General features: G+C 38.1%; 1 protein-coding gene across 1 annotated transcript in view; it reads left to right on the plus strand.

Annotated features, from left to right (window-relative positions):
- The window catches only part of WDR64 (WD repeat domain 64), a 147868-nt gene extending 132149 nt beyond the window's left edge, over window positions 1-15719 (plus strand). The window contains exons 24-28 of the mRNA XM_067715031.1: window positions 1432-1620; window positions 4039-4144; window positions 6847-6927; window positions 7759-7872; window positions 15636-15719. Coding sequence (XP_067571132.1) covers window positions 1432-1620; window positions 4039-4144; window positions 6847-6927; window positions 7759-7872; window positions 15636-15719 — 574 coding nt within the window. The remainder of the gene's footprint in view (window positions 1-1431; window positions 1621-4038; window positions 4145-6846; window positions 6928-7758; window positions 7873-15635) is intronic.
- The last annotated feature ends 6876 nt before the right edge of the window (window positions 15720-22595 follow it).

Here is a 22595-nt window from a genome sequence, read left to right on the forward strand (position 1 = left end):
CAATTCCTTCAAGTGAAGTTATCCCTAAATACTCAGTTCAAAAAACCTAGCTCTATTAGTAGCTATCTCAGAATACAGTTCTCTTCATAAATAAGTCCTTCTGCTAAAACTTGCTGTCACTTTCTAAAGGAGTAGGCAGTTTTAACACTCTAACTCTTGTTTGTCAAAAAGGTTGATTTTGTAATAGGAAAAAGCATAATAAAAGCTTAGCTCTGGGACAGAGGATAGAAAGGGCTAAGGATCCATATCTGAGGCTCAGAAATTCAGGCTGAGAGATAGGATCAGTCACTTGGGAGAGTTTCACATGGAGTAGGAAACACCACAAAACAAGGAGACCAAACGTTACTTCAGTCCTTGCCTCCAGCAGAATGAATTTAGGGTTGTCCTAAAGTTAGTCCCTTACCCCTCTAACTTCTGTGTTGAAAGGGCTAGTCCATTTCACTTTGGTCAAGCCTCTGGGAAGTCCATGAAAACACCTATGTAGCATTGGGGAATTGAAATATGGAAGGAATGGTACATTCTCAGGACACTGTCAGGTGTGAGGTTTCCTGACTGGATACCTCTGTTTTACCTACTCCTCAGTGCCTACCTCTTTGATCTGGGATACCACTTGTACTTTGTGGAGTCTACTCTTAATTCATTTCGATTATTCTCCTCTAAATCTAATTCATTTAGGTTGTTCATTTAGATTATTATTTTTCTTCTGGGTCATTGAGGCAGGCACATTATGATTGTTTCCATCATATGCAATTTTAAGCTTGAAATCAAGACAGAAACAGAAGATCTGCCAAACAATAATTTATTTGTCTTATTTATGTATTAGCACATACTCCTGCTAATGACATTCTGTATGACTTTAAACCATGTGGGCTATTTAGAAGGACTTCTTGGAGTGACATAATGCATATGTATAAAGAACCACTTCTTCTCCCACTTTATTGCAGAACTCAGTTGTAAAAAATAGTATGGTGTTTCCACAATAGTAGGAAATGTAGATGGAGGTTGAGATGATTTTGGTAAGAGTGAAACCATTAGTAGCTATCTCCTCTCATGAGTTCTATTGATGCTGATACAGAAAGTAGACAGCTGAGATATGACCCATTCTACAGCTTAATTCAACTGACAAGTCAACATGATGAGGTTGAACAAGTGTTATTTTGGGAAAAATCTATTTCTTGTCTTCTGGGTTTAATAAATGATTATCATAAGTATAGATTTAAATTGACATTTCCAAAATTGTTGTAGATTAGAATTCTAACTGATAAAAATGTTTATGTTATGATTAGCTCCATATATTTAATAGGAAGAGTCCTGGACCCAAGTTTAAAATACCTGTTGGGCCAGTGAAAATCTACATAAATGATCTAATAAACAGAATAACTTCTACTGAATTCCAGTTATTTTCCTCTCCCTACTTTTGCCTTTCCCCAGGCTCTGGCATGCTCTCAATGGTCGTTACTGTGGATATTTTGGGCAGCGAAGAATCTTTGAAATATCACAGACAAGTGATGTTATTTTGCCTTGTGATGTTAATGAATATCCCATAGAAATAAAAGAAGAAAGCAAGTTCACAGAGAAGAAGCAAAAATATGAATATCCTCTGGTATTTGACCGGCAAAGGTAAGAGCATTTGGTTTCCCGAAGATGAAATTAAACTACATGATACTGTGATACATAGGATTTAATCAAACAAAGACCAAAGAGGCAATTGCTTAAGCAAAGGCACTAAACAGTGAAAGACTATGTTAGTCTTTCAAGGCTTGGAGTCCAGGGAGTAATTAGGGAGGATATAGTAGGAAATAAAATGAGAAAAGTCTATAGGGGCCAAAGCACAGTAAGACTTTTATGGGCCAACATGAGGATTTTTAACTTTACGGAAATCACTGTGACAGAATACCTAAGGGGAAGAGCAGGTCTGAAGAAAAAGGTGGTAAGTTTGGTTTTGGACAGGTTTAAGTCTGAGGTGTTTGTGGGACTTCCAAGTGGATATATTTAATGAGCAGTGAGATCTGTTTGGAGCTCCCAAAAGAGGTCAGACTTATAGGTAAAGATTTTGGTGTCATCAGCATAGTAGTATTTTCAATGTGGAAAAGTCACTTATGTCCTGTGTATAGAGTGAGGAAAAAAAAAAACAGAAAACTGAGGAAGAAATCAAGAAATAGCCTGTAAAGAGCAGGCCAAGGAAGAAAAAACAGTGAAAAACATTAAGAAGGAGTAGCCAACATGTTGAAAGTCATAAACAAGTGGTGTGATGGAAATCAAGGGAGGAGAGAATAAGAAAAGTGGTAGAGAGGACACCTTTGTAGAATGTGGCAGTGAAGGTCACATAGGACAAGAGAACAGTAAACACTGGTTTGGGCATGTCTGTCAGCTGAAAGGTCACTGATGATTCTAGAGAGTAAAATTTCAAAGAGTGATGGGTAAAAATTCACATTGTCTTGGTTGAGAAATAAATAAGAGACATGAGGTGATGACAGTATAGATTACTTTGCAAGGAAGTCAAATAGCTGTAAGAATGAAGAATAGTTTGTTTCATGTGTTTGATTGTTTGTGGGGGAGACTTGAGCATGCTTAAAGGCATAGGGGAGGGAGGATAGTCCTCCAGTAAAGAATAAAATATTGGTCAAAATGTGTTTTATGCTTTTGCAAAGCTCAGTCCTGGTTTTGACCATGGCTGAATCTTTGTTATAATGGAAGGGATTGGTGCTCATTTGAGCTTTCAACATCAGCAAAGCTCAGACCTAGATTATAGATGTCTAAATGTCTAGCCCTCACAGGACCAGACTGCCTAGACTGGTAATATCCAGCAGACCAGAGCTGGAATAGCTGACAAGATGAGTCCAAAGTGTGAAGAATCAGAGAGGACTGTCTTAAATAAGGTCTTTTAGGGAAATCCTAAGTGGGTCAAAGCTGGGGAGACACAATGCCGTCATCTAGTCCAAAAGTTGGTAGAATGACTGTAAATAGGAATTGAAGCTGAGTCACAAACCACACAGAATGTGGTGCAAAACAGGAACAGTTTGGGAACAATTAACAAGGGTTCCAAATGACTGCCAAAATCCCACTGCAGTGTTCAAGGCTTGCCTTAGCTGGGCAGTAAGGAACACTGGGGAAGAAGTCTGGCTAAAATGTAAGAGGTGGTATAGTAGAGCCAAGACTCATCAGGATATGATAAAGTTCACCAAGCAAAGTTGATCAATCTCCTCGGGTAATTGCTGAGCCTTGAGCATCCATGTATCTTAGTACTGAAAACACTATATTCTAATTTTGTTAATATGCATTCCTTCATTATTCTCTGAGTTCCTTGAGGACAAGAACCATGTTTTATACATCTTTATATACCCAGTTCTTAGTTCAGTACTTAGCACAAAGTAGGCACTCAAAAGATATTGTGGAACAAAAAAAGAATGACTAGTGGAGAACATTACAAGCAGACGCAAGAGATATAAATGATAGGTACAGAAGTTTGAAATGATATGATATATTTGGGATAGCTTAAAGTAGGATATGTGTTCACATTTTGTTATAAGTAAATAATTATGTCTCGTGTGTAGCAAATCAGGCCTTCTTCTGTACAAGTACTGCATTTTAGAACATACTACTTATTATCTTTAAAAAATGTTTTAATACTTGGTTATAACTTTTAAAATATATGCATCAGTAAGTGTTAACTATAGTGGGAGCTGACCTGAGTCACAAAAAAAATCAAACTTTGGTTTTATACCAGAGATTTCCTCATCCTTACTATACTGTTCTTTCCCCCCCCAATGGCTATTAATGAATTTAACTACATGGAATGTTCAGGTTCAGTAGACATCTCTGTGGTTTCTTTGGAGGGAAATCTGGGAAGCCAAGTGGAATAAGAGTTAAGTGCAAAGGTCACATGGTTAGGACTGGTGCCATGGGAGCCAAGAGAATTTGGAGGCCCAGACAAAGAAGTACATGATGGATACTTGCTGATTAGGCAGAAAATAAAAGGCGTGGGCATGTCCTTAACTGTTTTTGTGTGTATGTGTGTATGTGTATCTTTATATGCAGATGGGAAAAAATGAGCTCGATGTCTTTGCTCTTCAAGCGTACACCTCCTAAGGCCTTTGAAGTGGAACATGATTTTAAGTATTTTAACTCTCTTTCTTCTCCCAAGGTAACCTTAAAAAACAAACAAACAAAAACTTTTGCTTTTGCTTTTTTGAATTTAGATGTGCCCAGTGTATTCGTTTTCTATCGCTGCTGTTACATATCCCTGCAAACTTGGTGGCTTAAACAATACAAATTAGTTATTTCATAGTTCTGTAGATCAAAAGTCTGACTCTGGTTTTACTGGTGTTGCCAGAGCTGTTTCCTTTCTGGAGGCTCTAGGGGAGAATCTCATACTCCTTAGTTTGTGGTCCCCTTCCTTCATCTTCAAAGCCAGAAATGTTGCAACTCTCTGCCCATTCTTCTGTGGTCACATGTCTCTCTGACCAGTGGGAAATATTCTCTGCTTTTAAAAATTCCTGTGACTAGATTGGGCCCACCTGGATAATCCATCACAAGGTTCTTAACCTTAGCCACATCTGCAAAGTCTCTTTCGCCAAGTGAGGCAATATATTCACAGATTCCAGGTGAGAGGAGTAGGGTGCGAATATCTTCGGTTACCATTATTCTGCTTATCACAGATAGACACACTTTTCTTCCGTGCAGAAACAGGAGAGAAATGTACACTGTTATTTATTCTATTTCAGTTTCTAAAATTTCTAAAAAACGGATATAGCATGAGTCTTTAGGCTAAGGTCTGGCATTAATTAATTAAAATGGATTTCCTCAAGATTTTCAACAATACAAACCAAACTTATCTCCCATTTCTAACCTACAGTTGCCCAACCCTCTGTAAATCAGACTAATTGTTGTTTTCCTGAACATTTTTCTCAGTATTCTATCCCTATAGTCCACCTGGTCTACCCTTGCCATATCCATGATCTCTCTCTGTCAAAGTCCATCCTACTCTGTAACTGACAATGTATTAGTATCCAGAATAGGAAAAAATCAGTAAGTAGAAAAGGTAGTCCAATTTAAAAAAGAGTCAAATACTTGAATAGATGCTTCACAAAAGGAAAAAAAATTACCAATAAATACATGAAAAGATGCTCAGCCTCATTAGTAATCATGGAAATGCACATCAATAATATTATAAGATAGCATTTTACAGCCACCAACTTGGCAAATATCAAAAAGTCTGACAATTGGTGTGCATTTGGAACAATCAGAACAATAATCTGCTAGTGGAAATAGTGTAAACTGCTAGAATCACTTTGGAAAATTATGTGAAAGGCATTATCTAGTAAAGTTGAAAATAAGCATACTCTGCTGAGTAGAAATTCTTGAGCATGTGTTTGGAAGGCAGGAACAAGAGAGCTCAGAGCAGTATTGTTTGTAACAGCAAAAACCTGAAAGCAGCCTAAATGCTCATCAACAGTATAACTGGTAACTAAATTATGGCATATTTATAAATTGAAATACTATGGCACAGTAAAACTAAATGAACTAGAATAGCACTCACCTACACAAATGAGTGTTTGAGACATACTATTGAATGAGAAAAGTTTTGCGTAAGAATACATACATAGCGATTTCATTTAGATAAAAATAGAGGAGAGGAAAAACTAAATAAAATATTGTTTTGGCAAAAAGCATAAAAGGTAAAATTGTATAAATAAAAGCAAGAGAATTAAGAATATAACATTCAGATTATGTTTGAGAGCAGATGAAAAGGACTGGGAATGGCACACTGAAAACCTCAAAGTTGAGGGTATTGTTCCAATTTGTAAAACAGAGCAGTGTTCATTATGTCATTATTCTTTCACAGCATCAACTTCATGTTTAATAAATATTTAACACTTTCCAAATGAAACAATTTTTATAAACCCTAGCTTTCTGTCCAAACGGAACACAGTTTCTCCCAGAGGACAGGCTGACAGGCAGGAAAGGGACTGGCTGTGGAATGTAACAGACTTAGGTTTAATCTTAGATGTTATTTTCTCTAATAACTAATAATCTAATCCTTCAAAGAGTTCTTGTGAGGATTAAATGAGAAAATATATATGAGGTACATCGTAGGTACTCAATAAATGTTAATTCCACTTTTCCCAAAGGCCCCAATCTCTTCTTGCTTTGTGTCTCATAACATGTTCACTTACCATGTTCTACACTGAACTAGAATTATTGGTATACTTACTCTTGCTTCTCACCTCCACCAATAAATCATAAGCTCTTTATGGGCAAAGATACATGTATAGCATATAAAAATTCCTCAATTTTGTTGAATAGCACAACCTAAAAATAAAGATTGGTATTCACTTTTAATATTTTCTTCCAATTTGAAGAGATAAATTTTTAAGTAATTTAACTGAAATATTAAATAAATTTGGGGAAGTCTTTAGAAATGTTTTAAAGCTCTTGAAACAACTGAATGCCCTCTTCTTACCACACCTTTATCTTCTCAGTTTGTTGGTAAAATAACAAAGAGTTAATGCTTGAAGTAAAATACCTTTTACTAAGGAATCTCTGATTTCTACTAGCAATTTTGTTTTGCCCATTCCTTTTCATTCTCAATTGTGTAATATTTATCAATTCACTTCTTTTCTCTTAATTTCTTTTTGACATATTGTTATTAGTAATAATAAAACAATAGCACTAACTCACATTTAAGTAGCACATCACTATGTGCATTTGATCCTCATAACTCATCAACAGGGAGAGAATTTGCTTAAGATCATGCAGCTAGTAAGTGACAGAATTTGAATCCAGGAATTTTGCCACTGATGTAATGTGCCCTTTTGCTTAAACATTCACTCCTCTGCTTTGCAGATTCGAAGACATGCCTTGGAAGGTTTCATGACTGAAAACAGAGAGGCAGGGATTGTTTTTGGTTCTCTGCCTATATATAGGGTGAGTTGGAGGTATCTAAGAGTAGAGTGGTTACAGAACAATAGGGAATCTGACATCTCATCCCTGACCCTGGGCTAAAAAGCCAGGTTGGAGAAAATCACATAACCAAGCAGAATGATGCTTCCATAAACATGTTGTGTCCGATCCCAGAGAAGTCTTCAGTTCTGTTTGTCAATGGCCTTGACCACTTGTCTCTGTCATTCCACACTAAACAATACTACAGAAAACTATTTCAAACTTTACCCTGGCTCTTCATCACCTAGAGGATAAAATCCAGATGCCTTTAGCCTGGCATACAAACCTCTCATGATCTGATCTCTGCCTGAACTGTATAACCCCACTTTCCACCACATTCTCCCACGTACCCTATACTCCAGCTATGCTAAATTACTTACCATTCCTTAAGTATCACTGTTCTTTCCTCTTCTGTGACTTTGCCTGTGCTGCCCCTCTGCCCATAACTCATCTACCACTTGTTTCCCTCCAAATCCCTATTCATCCTTCAAGTCTCCAACCCAGATAACCTGTTAAATTAAAGAATTAACCAAGAATAATAAACCAAAGACAAAATATTACAACTTAATCTTAACCTATTGTTTCTTAAAATGTTAATTCTCTTTCCCAAGAACATGTTGATACCTATTACAGGTATCAAACACTTAAACTACAGATGATGCTAAGGGTAAAGTATCAGAATTAATAGTGGGCTCCTGGGAAGGTGGGTATATTTTAAAGCAGTTGAATCTTCTCACTCCCTATCCCCCACCCTTGAATTCACATTACAGAAGTTAGCACTTTAAGTATGTCTAACTCCTTGTTTATGGCTTCTAGGTACCAAGCCCCACTAGTCTAAGATTTCTTCCACTAATTGGTTCAGAGGCACAAAGGGACTTTTCAGATGGCATTCCAGGAAAGAAGAAGGGAAGCCATGTTCAACATGAAAGAGTGAGTTAGTACTTAGAATTCCATAGTGTATCCCATTTCTGTTTGGATTGTTTCTTATTTCTGGGTCTAAAATTATCTCAGTTCCTACTTGGTTTACAAATATTCCAGGATGCATGTGTTTTATCTTAGTGAGATGGAAATCATGAATTTCCTGGACAGACAGAAAAATCAAACAAGACCTCTGAGCCTGAAAAAGTAAAACTTTCTGAGAGCTAATGTCAGACTTAGGTTCACTGACTAATTTTAAAATCTAGGCAGTATGACATGACATATCTGAGGGCTGTGTAGCCATCCTTGCTTCCTAACATTATTGTACCTGCCTGAAGGAGCCAAGACATCAGTAAGTTTCTGGCTTACCAGCCAAGTCAAGGAGAATGCTTTCCACATACTGGGTTGGCCAAAAAGTAAAAGTAAAGTCTTACAGAAAACCCCGAAGAAACTTTTTGGCCACCCCAATATTAGTAGGAAAACTAACACAAAACTTTACAGTTTACATAGTATTTTTATAAATGATTCTTTTGATTTTCACAAAAATCACACAAAGTGTTATACCCATTGTAGAATTGGAAAAAAGTGGAGCCAGAAGGGAGGTTAAGTGACTTGCCAAGATCACATAAAATTAAGTGATAACCTGAGGCCAACATTTTACTCCAAATTTCATGCTCATTCTCTTAAACCAAACAGCCTAAAAAACTCAAACCTTAAAACTCTTCTACTAGTTCTAGGAAGTTTATATAAGCCTAACTTAAAATGTGGTCATTTATCTAGTTATTAAAATTGATCAAAAATTAAGAGGAAGATCTAATATATAGTAATTTTTATTTTTATTATTTTTATTTTTTGGCCACACCACATGGCATGTGGGAACTTAGTTACCCAACCAGGGATCAAACCTGTGACCCATGCAGTGGAAGCACAGAGACCTAACCACTGGACCACCAGGGAATTCCCTTATTTTTATTTATTTATTTATTTAAATTTAACAAATTACTTTTCTAATTAAGTTGACATATTTTTTTAAATTAATTAATTAATTTATTTATTTTTGGCTGTGTTGAGTCTTTGTTTCTTTGTGAGGGCTTTCTCTAGTTGCAGCGAGTGGGGGCCATTCTTCATTGTGATGAGCGGGCTTCTCACTGTCACAGCCTCTCTTATTGCGGAGCACAAACTCCAGATGTGCAGGCTCAGTAGTTGTGGCTCACGGGCCTAGTTGCTCCGCGGCATGTGGGATCTTCCCAGATCAGGTCTCGAACCCGTGTCCCCTGCATTGGCAGGCAGATTCTCAACCACTGCGCCACCAGGGAAGCCCTATTTTTATTTTTAATTTTTATTTTCTATTGCAGTATAGTTGATTTACATTGTTGTGTTAGTTTCAGGTGTACAACAAAGTGATTAGCTTACACATATACATATATCTATTCTTTTTCAGATTCTTTTCCCAAATAGGTTATTCCAGAGTATTGAGTAGATTTCCCTGTGCTATACAGTAGGTCCTGGTTGATTATCTATTTTATAGATAGTAGTGTGTATATGTTAATCCCAACCTCCTATTTTCTCTCTCCCCACAACCTTTCCCATTTGGTAACCATAAGTTTGTTTTCTAAGTATGTGAGTCTGTTTCTGTTTTGTAAATAAGTTCATTGGTATCTTTCTTTTTAAATTCTGCATATAAGTGACATCATATGATATTTCTCTTTCTCTATCTGATTTACTTCACTTAGTATGATAATCTCCAGGTCCATCCATGTTGCTGCAAAAGGTATTATTTCTTCCTTTTTAATGGCTGAGTAATATTCCATTGTATATATGTACCACATCTTTATTCATTCATCTTTCAATGGATATTTAGGTTGCTTCCATGTCTTGGTTATTGTAAACAGCACCACAATGAACATTGGGGTGCATGTATCCTTTTGGACCATGTTTTTCTTGGGATATATGCCCAGGAGTGGGATTGCTGGGTCATATGGTAGCTCTATTTTTAGTTACTTAAGGAACATTCAGACTGTTCTCCATAGTGGCTGTAACAAAGTTACATTCCCACCAACAGTGTAGGAGAGTTCCCTTTTCTCCACGCCCTCTCCAGCAGTTATTGTTTGTAGACTTTTTGATGATGTCCATTCTGACTGGTGTGAGGTGATATCTCACTGTAGTTTTGATTTGCATTTCTCTAATAATTAGTGATGTTGAGCATCTTTTCATGTGCCTCTTGGCCATCATTATGTCTTCTGTGGAGAAATGTCTATTTAGGTCTTCTGCCCATTTTTTGATTGGTTTGTTTAATTTTTTGATATTGAGCCGCATGAGCTGTTTGTAAATTTTGGAGATTAATCCATTGTCAGTCACACTGTTTGCAAATATTTTTTCCCATTCTGTGGGTCATCTTATCATTTTATTTATGGTTTCATTTGCTGTGCAAAAGCATTTGAGTTTAATTGTCTCATTTGTTTATTTTTTGTTTTTTTTCCATTACTCTAGGAGGTGGATCAAAAAAGATACTGTGGTGATTTATGTCAAAGTTGGTTCGCCTACATATTCCTCTAACAGTTTTATGGTATACAACCTTACATGTAGGCCTTTAATCTGTTTTGAGTTTATTTTTAGCTAGGGCTTCCAAAACTATGTTGAATAAAAGTGGAGAGAGTGGACATCCTTGTCTTGTTCCTGATCTTAGAGGAAATGATTTCAGCTTTTCATCTTTAGGCACAATGTTAGCTGTAGGTCTGTCATATATGGCCTTTATTATGTTGAGGTAGTTTCCCTCTATGCCTCTTTCTGGAGAGTTTTTATCATAAATGGGTGTTGAATTTTGTCAAAAGTTTTTTCTGCATCTACTGAGATGATCATATGGATTTTATTCTTCATTTTGTTAATGTGGTGTATCACAATGTTCAATTTGCAGATATTGAAAAATCCTTGCATCCCTGGAATAAATCTCACTTGATCGTGGTGTATGATCCTTTTAATGTATTGTTGGATTCACTTTGCTAGTATTTTGTTGAGGATTTTCGCACGTATGTTCATCAGTGATATTGGCCTGTAATTTTCTTTTCTTGTGGTAACTTTGTCTGGTTTTGGTATCAGGGTGATGGTGGACTCATAGAATGAGTTTGGGAGTGTTCCTTCCTCTGAGATTTTTTGGAATAGTTTCAGAAGGATAGGTGTTAACTCTTCTCTAAATGTTTGATAGAACTCACCTCTGAAGCCATCGTTCTTGGACTTTTGTTTGTTGGAAGTTTTTAAATCACAGTTGCAATTTCAGTACCTGTGATTGGTCTGTTCATACTTCCTATTTCTTCCTGGTTCAGTCTTGGGAGATTTACCTTTCTAAGAATTTGTCCATTTCTCCTAGGTTGTCCATTTTATTGGCATATAGTTGCTGGTACTAGTCTCTTATGATCCTTTGTATTTCTGTGGTGTCCATTGTAACTTCTCCTTTTTCATTTCTAATTTTATTGATTTGAGCCCTCTCCCTCTTTTTCTTGATGGGTCTGGCTAAAGCTTTATCAATTTTGTTTATCTTTTTAAAGAACCAGCTTTTAGTTTCATTGATCTTTTCTATTCTTTTCTTCATTTCTATTTCATTTATTTCTGCTCTGGTCTTTATGATTTTTGTCCTTTTACTAACTTTGGGTTTTGTTTGTTCTTCTTTCTCCAGTTGCTTTACGTGTAAGGTTAGGTTATTTAAGATTTTTCTTCTTTTGTGGGGTACAATTTTATTGCTATAAACTTTCCTCTTAGAACTTCTTTTGCTGTGTCTCATAAGTTTTGGATCATCATGTTTTCATTTTCATTTGTCTCTGGGCATTTTTTTATTTCTTCTTTGATTTTTTCAGTGATCCACTTGTTGTTTGGTAGCATATTGTTTAGCCTCCACCTGTGTTATTTTTTTTTTTGTACTTTTTTTCTTGTGGTTGATTTCTAGTCTCAAAGTGTTGTGGTTGGAAAAGATGCTCGATATTATTTCAATTTTCTTAAATCTATGAAGGCGTTTTTATGGCCCAGCATGTGATCTATCCAGGAGAATATTCCATGTGCACTTGAAAAGAATGTGTATTCTGCTGCATTTGGATGGAATGCTCTATAAATATCAATTAAGTCTATCTGTTCTAATGTGTCATTTAAGGCCTGTGTTTCTTTATTGATTTTCTGTCTGGATGATCTGTTCATTGATGAAAGTGGGGTGTTAAAGTCCCCCACTATTGTTTATTTATCTATTCATTTATTTATTTTTTGGCTGCATTGGGTCTTAGTTGCGCTGAGGTTAGTTGCGCTTAGTTCGCTGAGGCATGCGGGGTCTTTTGTTGCGGCGTGCGGGCTTCTCTCTAGTTGTGGCATGCGGGTTTTCTCTTCTCTACTTGTGGTGCACAGGCTCCAGAGCATGTGAGCTCTGTAGTTTGCAGCACACAGGCTCTCTAGTTAAGGCATGCTACCTCAGTAATTGTGGCATGTGGGCTTAGCTGCCCTGCAGCATGTGGGATCCTAGTTCCCCAACCAGGGCTTGAACCTCTGTCCCCTGGATTGGAAGGCAGATTCTTTACTACTGAACCACCAGGGAAGTCCCCCAACCCACTATTATTTTGTTACTGTTGATTTCTCCTTTTATGGCTGTTAGCATTTGCCATATATATTGAGGTGTTCCTATGTTGGGTGCATCTATATTTACAATTGTTATGTCTTCTCTTGGACTGATCCCTTGATCATTATGTAGTGTCCTTCTTTGTCTCTTATAGCAGTCTCTATTTTAAAGTCTATTTTGTCTGATATGAGTATTGCTACTCTAGCTTTCTTTTGATTTCCATTTGCATGGAATATCTCTTTCTATCCCCTCACTTTCAGTCTGTATGTGTCCCTAGATCTGAAGTGGGTCTCTTATAGAATGCATATTTTTGAGTCTTGTTTTCCTATCCATTCAACCAGTCTAAGTTCTCTGGCTGAAGCATTTAATCCATTTATGTTTAAGGTAATTATCGAAATGTATGTTCCTGTTGCCATTTTGTTAATTGTTTTGGATTTACTTTTGTAGATCTTTTTTCTTCCCTTCCTCTTTTGGTCTCTTCTCTGGTGATTTAAAGACTATCTTTAGTGTTGTGTTTGGATTCCTTTTTCTTTTTTGTTTGTATATCTATTGTAGATTTTTGGTTTGCAGTTATCATCAGGTTTTGATATAGCAGTCTCTATATAAACAAGATTGTTTTAAGTTACTGGTCTCTTAAATTTCAGATGCATTTCCAATATTCTGCACTTGTCCTCTCCTCTTATCATGATTGCTCATTTTGATATCATATTTGTGTGTGTATGATTTCCTACCTTTACTGTATGTTTGCCTTTAATGGTGAGCTTTTCCACTTGTAATTTTCTTGTTTCTAGTTGTGGCCTTTTCTTTTCTGCCTAGAGAAGTTCCTTTAGCATTGGTTGTAAAGCTGGTTTGGTGGTGCTGAATTCTCTTACCTTTTGCTTGTCTGTAAAGCTTGATTTCTCCATCATATCTGAACAAGAGCCTTGCTGGGTAGAGTTTTCTTGGTTATAGTTTTTTCCCTTTTTCCCTTTAAACCTATATATAGGTTTAACTATATCATGCCACTCTCTTCTGGTCTACAGAGTTTCTGCTGTAGAAACTTATGGGGATCCCCTTGTATGTTATTTGTTGCTTTTTTCTTGTTGCTTTTAATATTTTCTATCTTTCTTTAATTTTTGTCAATTCGATTAATATGTGTCTCACTGTGCTCCTCCTTGGGTTTATCCTGCCTGGGACTCTCTGCACTTCCTGGACTTGGCTGACTGTTTCACATATTAGGGATGTTTTCAGCTATTATCTCTTAAAATAGCTTTTCTGGCCCTTTCTTTCTCTTTTCTCCTTGTGGGGCACCTATAATGTTAATGTCTGTGCATTTAATGTTCTCCTAGATGTCTTAAACTGTCCTCATTTCTTTTCATTCTTTTTTTTTTATTATTATTCTGTTCTGTGACAGTGATTTCCACCAGTCTGTCTTGCAGCTCACTAATCCATTTTTTCTGCCTCATTTATTCTGCTATTGATTCCTTCTGGTGTATTTTTCATTGCAGTTATTGTATTGTTCAAATCTGTTTGTTTTTTCTTTATGTCTTCTAGCTCTTTGTTAAACATTTCTTGTATCTTTTTGGTCTACTCCTCCATTCTTTTTCGAGATCTGGCATGATCTTTACTATCATTACTCTGAATTTTTGGGTGGGTATGTTGCCTATCTCCACTTCACTTAGTTGTTCTTCTGAGGTTTTATCTTGTTCTTTCATCTGGAACATATTCCTCTACCATCTCATTTTGTCTAGCTTTCAGTTTGCAGTCTCCATTCTGTAGGCTGTAGGACTGTAGTTCCTCTTGCTTCTGATGTCTGCTCCCTGGTGACTGAGTCTGTTCTAAGAGGCTTGGGCAGGTTTCCTTGTGGGAGGGACCAGTGCCTATCCTCTGGTCAATGGAGTTGGGTCTTGTCCCTCTGGTGGCCAGGGCTGTGTCAAGGGGTGTGTTTAGAGGGGGCTGTGGTCTCAGGAAGACGTTAGGCAGCCTGTGTGCTGATCGGTGGGGCTTTGTTCCTGCCCCATTGTTTGTTTGACCTGAGACATCCCAGCACTGGAGCCTATGGGCTGTTGGGTGGTACCAGGACTTGGTGTCAAAATGGCAGCCTCCAGGAGAGCTCATGTCCATGAATATCTCCCAGTACCTCTGCCACCAGTGTCCTTGTCCCCACAGTGAGCCACAGCCTTCCCCACTTCCCCAGAAGACCCTCCAAGGCCAGCTAGTAGGTCTGGCCCAGGTTCCTATGAAGTCATTGCTTTTTTCCCCTGGGGTCCTGGTGCACACAAGACCTTGCGTTTGCCCTCCAAGAGTTGAGTTTCTGTTTCCCCCAGTCCTGTGGAGTTGCTGTGATCAAATCCCATTTGCATTCAAAGCCAAATGCTCTTGGGGATCCTCCTCCTGATGCCAGACCCCCAGGCTGGGATGCCTGATGTGGGGCTCAGAACTCTCACTCCTGTGGGAAAACCTCTGTGATTTAATTATTTTCCAGTTTGTGGAAAGTATGGTATTTGATTGTATCACAGATGCACCCCTCCTACTGTCTCATTGTGGCTTTTTTGTCTTTGAAATGAAAGTAGAGTATCTTTTTGGTAGATTCCAGGTTTTTTGTTGATGGTTTTTCAGCAGTTAGTTGTGATTTTGATGTTTTCATGAGAAGAGGTGAGCTTAGGTACTTCTACTCCACCATCTTGCTTCCTCTCTGACAAATTTAGACACCTCTTGATCTAAATTTTGAAACCAAACAAGCTTAACTTTTTATATGCATGTTTTCTAAAAATATCTAATTCAAAACTAACAATTTTTCTCATTTGTGGGATCATCACTTGATTTTATTTTTTTATAAGACAATGGACTCATGATATTAATATTACAACAACCTAACAAGCTTCTTTGTTTTCTTTTATTTTAACCAACCCCCAACCCTTTGCAGATTAGACAGAGAATCGCAAGAATGGATAATTCCAGAGTTAAGTAGTTCTAAAGCCTTTGCTCTTCCACCATGAGCTGCTGGAGCCTCACCTCCTATTTTTTTTTTAACACATTTTTACCCAGGAGGCACACAGGGTAGCTAAGTAAATAACTAAACTTTCTTCCTTTAATCCTTTAGGAGGATTAAAATCGTCATAAAAATTAGTGGTACAGATTGACTCTAAAAAATTGTGTTTGTCATATAATGCAGTTACTAACTGACCTGTCCTTTATTTCACAGGTACAACGGAGGAGAAGTCTGAAAGGAAATCTTGTCCCACAGATAAACCTGACTTCTTCTTTCTTCCCAGCTATCCCCAAGTAAAGAGAGAAAAATCAGAAGTGGCTGCTGTTGCCTGAGCTGCACTTCAAATGGCAAGGTCTCAGTAATACTCCAGTCTTTATTTCAGGATGAAAGTGAGGGTCTATCAGATATTGTCACCAACCTCTGTATCCTCAGGCCATCCTATTGATGGAAAAGATTACTCAGGGTCTTCAGATGGTCTCATCTCTGAATACCATGCAAGCAGCAACATCCAGTTGGCCAGCTTCTTTCATACATGGAAATCCACTTACTGAATAAGGAATATTTCTTATTTACTGTCAGAAAAATGACTCATAAAGAAACAAATAAAATCAATAGCATAAGTAGATCTAAAATAATATGGTTATCAATGACTTGTTTTCCACCTCCCCCCATAGTTCACCCTAATTTATAACCAGAATTATTATCAGAATGTACGCAGTAAGAGTAAAATTACTTATGTGTCATGCTATGTGCAGTATAAAGAGAATTATTTTTAAAAAGAAAAATGTGCCAGTCAAGCCTCTAGCTATTTGTCTTTTTCATTTAGAGAAATGTCATATGGAAGAAAATGCTCAGAGTTTCTTAGATAAAGTCAGAAGTTATTTGCATTTAGACTATAAATGACTCCAGATAATAGAACTTGAATGGTTATCTGCAGTTGCTGGGGTTCATCTTTTACTGATACCTTTATTAATTGATTCTGATATTTTGATCAAATGATTAATTTCACCATTGGATACTCATGTAAAAAATGAAAGCATCTACATTTGATCAATAATAAATGAGATTTTAAATAAGTCAAAGACATGAGGAAGTATCAAGAATTGAAGCCTGAAGACTGGCTGACCCAAATCATTTTGGGAAAAATATTTGTGGTTCTAAGTAATAAAAGCATTCCTGTGTCAAGGGTTAGTCTACTTTCCCCAAAGCACAAGTCTACATGGGAAGAAAAAACTATGGTCCCTGAACATTTGATACTGCCTTTACATTCTAGGAAGTGTTCTATAATTCTTAAATCCCAACAACTTTGGGAAGCTAAGCAAATTTTTTATTCATATGGATCTTATTCATATGAATAAAAAATTTTACTTTTTTATGTTTATTTATAGACATGTACTAATTTTTATTGTTCATAGGAATCTAATCATTTTTCCTACTGATTTTTTTTCTTTTAACTTTTTTCTTCACTTATTTTAATTACATTCAAAACTAAAGTTCCAACAGAAAATATTGAACATTAAGGTTTTTTAATTTTTTAAAAATAATTTGTATCATTCACTCAAATGAAAGAAGAGACTCCTGCAAAAACAGAATATAGTTATGGGAAATTGGCCCTAAATACCTAAGAAAGCCAGGAGATTTTTTTCCTTTAATTGATGTATAATTGACATATAATATTATATTAGTTTCAGGTGTGCAATAAAATGATTCAACATTAGTATATTTTGTGAAGTGATCTCCAGATTAAGTCTAATTAACATCCATCCCCATATGTAGTTACATTTATTTTTTTCTTGTGATGAGGACTTTTAAGATCTACTCTCTGGGGAGTACATGGGGGAGCAGCTGGAGTGCAGGCACCTGAGGGTTGCTGAGGAATAAAAAAAGCAAACAAAAAGCAGAGATCTACTCTCAGCAACTTTCAAATATACAACACAGTATTATTAATTATAGTCACAGTGTTATACTTTACATCCCAATGACTTATTTATTTTATAACTGGAAGTCTGAAACTTTTAACCTCCTTTATCCATTTTGCCCCAGAATACTCTTTATAAAAAAAAAAATTCTAAAAGTAACAAGAAAATTCAAAGGAGTTTATGAAAATGATCTCATTTCCTGCCTCTCAATCTCAGTTGTAAAAGAAGGCCATTTCATCCCTAGGCATACATTTCCTAGAATGAGACAATATTGAATACCCTGCCATGCACTCAATTCCTTTAATGTGGCATTCAAGGCCCTAAATTAGCATCCCTCTCCTTTTTTGACTGAGGAATTCTCTCAAACCTCTTTTAACAGAAATATACAATTTCTTGACCCTCATAATTAAAAAAAATATTTTGGAATTTTTGCACATTATGTAATAAATGATTGTATTTTAGTCAGTATAATGTTAAGAATAGCAGTATAACTAATTATGTGATTATAATAATTTTAAATGATACACAAAATATGTAGAAAAATTTTGTCTTTCCCCTCACTTATCAAATGAGAGGCCGAGTAAATTAATCATTTAAGAAAAGGCTTGACTTGTTGACAAATAAATAAGAATATTTTATTTTAGCGTGGAGTTAAAATATTTACTAAAACATAAGGTAATGATTTCTGCCTCAGGTGATGGTAGACTATGTAGTTTGGACCAATCACTCCCACTGAAGACAACTAAGAAACAAGGACAAAATAAAGAAATCTCTATGAAGGCATCTGATCACAAATAGGATGGTGAAGCATGAATGTACCAGATTCTAGGGGAGGACTGAGGCTCAACTTTTGAAGCTAATTTTCTCCTGTAAGCATGTGGTGATTCAAGAATGGAAGGTTAAGTGGCTAAGGAGTTGAAGTGATAATTAGGGCTAAAGAGACAGGGAAAGGAATCCAGACCCCATCAAGGTATAATCCTCTCTGGCTTTGGGTTGAGGCTCCAAAAACCTGCATATTAGAAATAAGAGTGACATAAAGTTAAACAGATCTTCACTGGGACTACAGTTCTGCCTCCAGATATTTTAATCCCTGAAATTGGACTAAGGTAATCCTAAATTGCTAGAGTACCCAGGAGCCTTCAGAAGCAGGAGTACATACTGTGGAGAAAGATGATGTCATCTTAGGCCTTACATTACATCTTTACTATTCCAAATATATACCTATGACACTACAAAAAATGACTAGGTACATGAGGACACAAGACAACAAGAATGACAACTGACAGAAAACAGCGGGTAATAGAAACAACACCTGGGAACTCCAGATATAGACTTTAAAATAACTGTGCTTATTATATTGGAGGAGATAAAACACAAGATTTAGGGCTTCTCTGGTGGCGCAGTGGTTGAGCGTCCACCTGCCGATGCAGGGGACATGGGCTCGTGCCCCGGTCTGGGAGGATCCCACATGCCGCGGAGCGGCTGGGCCCGTGAGCCATGGCCGCTGGGCCTGCGCGTCCGGAGCCTGTGCTCCGCAACGGGAGAGGCCACAACGGTGAAAGGCCCGCGTACCGCAAAAAAAAAACCAAAAACACAAGATTTAGAATTTTAGCAAAGAAATAGAAATTGTTGATAAGAACTAAATGGAAATTCTAGAACCAAAAAACACAATGACAAAAATGAAAAACTCAAAGGATATAACAACAAAGTCAACTAAATAGAAAATTAGTGAGCTGAAAAATATAGGTTACAAGGAATTATCTGTAATGAAGCACTGAGAGATGGAAAGATGAAAAACAAGAGAGGGTAAAAGCAGAATTGAGGTAATATGAAGAATAACAGTAGTACCAGGAGAGAAAAGAATAGGTAGCAGCAATATTCAGTTAGTTTTCAAAACCTGATAAAGCCTCTAAACTACAGAATCAGGAAGAGCCATTGGCCTTAGGCAAAATAAACAATTATTAATTAAAAAATGCAAATCCACACATTTCATAGTAAAATTGCTGAAAATTGAACAAAGAACAAATTATGGAAGCAACAGAAGTAGAAAAAGGACAAAATATCTTCAAAGTAGCACAATTAAAATGACTTCTGCCAACTTCTCCACAGAAAAAAATGGTTGTGAAGTGCCAGAAAACATAGAATGGTATCCTCGAAGTTCTGAAATAAAATGAATGCTAGCTAAGCATTCTCAGTCAAGGGGAAAATAGCTAAAAATCACATAGGATTCTGGACAACAAAAATTGAGGAAATTAATCATAGTAGAAACACATTAAAGAAAGCACTAAAGGATATTATTTAAGAAGATGGAAAATGGATAGGAGTTCAGAGGTGGAAAATCGTATACAAGTGGTTAACTTAAATGAACATTAACAGGATAAAGCAATAACAGTAATGTCATAGAGTTTTAAAATACAGATAATTTAAAAATAAACAGGGGTGTGACCACGATTAGGCCAAGAGGTAGGAAGATCATGAGCTCACCTACTCCCATGGGCAAACCAAAATTACAACTATTTACAGAGACTCTATTGGTGAGAATGATCTGAAGACTAACAAAAGATTTTCCATACCTAAAGATAAATATAAAGAAGGAACCATAACAAAATGGATAGGAAGCGTGAAGATGTGGTATAGTCAAGACCCACATACCTGGATAGACGACCCAAAATCAGAAGGATAATCTCAGCTGCAGAGATTAGAGGTTTGTTCCAAGGAGTGCGGGGCCTGACCCCAACATGGGACTCCCCAGACCAGGAGTTCTGCAACAGATGAGCCCCCCCAGAATGTTAGCACTGAAGGCTAGCAGGATGCCTGTATAGGAGAGCCAGAGAGCTGTAAGAAACAGAGATTCTACTCTTAAAGGGCACATGCAAAAATCTCACAGGCTCCAAGTCCCAGGGCAGAGACAGTAATTTGAAAGACTCTTGTGTCAGACCCAATTGCTGATCTTGGACAGACTCCAGGAGAGGTAGGAGGTTATTAGGACTGTCCCTGGGGACCTAGACACTGGTAGAAGTCATTTTGGGGGAGCTCATTCTAACACAGGACACTGGTGCTGGCAAGTGTCATTTTGGAATCCTCACTGTAGCCTGTTAGTGCTAGGGGCTAACTGAACAACCAGCTGATCAACACCAGTCCGAGAACCTCCCAGGCCAAGTAGCCAGCTGTGTGGGAACCCAACCTTGACCACCAATGGGCTAGCACCAGTTCCAGGAATGCCTGGGTCCCAAAAGCAGCCGTCCTGGGAAATGGCCCTGCCTACCAATGTATCAGCATCAGCTCTGGAGTACTATAAGCCACAAAACCAGCCATACTGGGACCTGGTCCTAACCACCAGCAGGTGAGCATTGGCCTCAGGACTCCTCAGGTCCCACAGCCACACTCTCCAAGAAGAGCTCCACCTACCAGGTAGACAGTACCAGCCCCAGGACTCCTTGGGCCATGAAGCCAGTCATGAAGACTGCCAGCCCGCTGTGTGTGACCAACTGGGTGGGGGCAGCAGTAGTTGGCCCTGTCACTACAGAAGGACCCACTCAGTGCACATAGGGGGAACCGTTAGAACCTATAGCTCTGGTGATCAGAAGGGAGTGTGTTGCAGAGATCCACAGGATGTCTACTACATAAGGCCACTCCTCCAAGATCAGGAAATGTAAACAACCTACCTAATACATAGAAATAAAACCAGAGAATAATAAATGAGGCAACAGAAGAATATGATCCAAATGAAGGAACAAGATAAACTCCAGAAGAACTAAGAAAAGTAGAGGTAAGCAATCTACCTAATAAAGAGTCCAGGTAATGATTATAAAGATACTTAGAGAGTTGGATCAAGATGGTGGAGTAGGAGATGTGGAGCTCATGTCCCCCTGCAAACATATCAAAATACATCTACATGTAGAATAATTCTCATGGAAAACTAACTGGAGACTGGCAGAAGAATTCTTATACAACCATAGCTGCAAGAAAGATTTCCACATAACTGGATAGGATGGAAAAAAAGGCATAAGGTCAGGTCCTCTGAATCTAGGAGGAATCTAAAAGGAAGAAATGGTCCACACAGGTGGACTCTCACCCTAGGGAGTGAGCAGATTGAGCCACAGACTGGGTATCCCAGTCCTGAGGTCCTACACAGAGGAGACAAGCCCACTTGGCTACTGAGAGAACTGCTGGGACAGATAGAAGGGCTGGAGAAGCCTAGACTCTACTTGCAAAGAGTGCATGCATGCTAGCTTGCCAACAGTCAGGGTAGAGAAAGTTCTGCATTGGTTGCTGTCACCTCATCGTAGTCCCCAAAATCCAAATGGGGTGAACACCTGGCCCTGCTCACTCCACACCACAGCCTGGTGCATGATCTGGGCTAGCTTAACCCTGTGAAAAGACTTGGTCTAGCTACACAGAGACATCCCAGGGGGGCTGGGGTATGGTCCAGGTGGGGCTGCAGTGGTCTTTGTCAGTGCTTACTTGGGCGATACCTCAGGAACCTTCTTGAGCTGAGAGAGAGCCTGGGCCTAACCCACACCATGCCACAGCTTAGCCCTAGATCTGGGGCATACAGGTCCTGGGAGAAGACTGCCACAGAGGCAGCCCAGATCTATGGTGGCAGTTCAGCCACCTTAATTTCTGCAGCCACAACACCCCAACCCCCACCCCCAGCCTAGTAAACACTCCAGCCCCACCCATTCCATGCCAAAGCCTTGTACTAGATCTAGAATTAACACAACAGAGGAAAGGAAACCGAACTTGGGCTGCATCTAAGCAGGACCATGGATGCCTACACAGGTGATGCATCAGTGCTTTGTGAACACATGGGCTTACTTTGCTTCAGAACTTTCCTCCTGGGGCAGGGCAAGCACTCAAGAGGAATGGAGTCTGATCAAGCCCAACTCTCAGGGCTTACACTCCAACAATATCTACTTCAACTCTCCACCCCTGACAAGGTAGTTACAGACAAAGAGCAGAGAGGAAGTCCCGCCTCACACCCTACACAGGCTTTAGATACTCCAACACCAACCACACCCTCTTGCTGGGGGTGGGCAGCATACCCTGAGGAAAGATGTAGCTGGTGTCCATATCAAAACTAGCTCTTTTACCAAAGACAACGGACAGACACAGTCTACAGATGAATGCTCCCAAAAGAAAACCCCTTCAAAACCACAGTAGATAACTGTTTCCCCTAAATTCATAGAGACAGAGAAAGTTAAGTAAAATGAAAAGGGTTCCAAACAAGATGAACTGACCAACAGACCCACAC

This window comes from Pseudorca crassidens, chromosome 2 (genome assembly GCF_039906515.1).
Source record: "Pseudorca crassidens isolate mPseCra1 chromosome 2, mPseCra1.hap1, whole genome shotgun sequence".
Lineage (NCBI taxonomy): Eukaryota > Metazoa > Chordata > Mammalia > Artiodactyla > Delphinidae > Pseudorca > Pseudorca crassidens.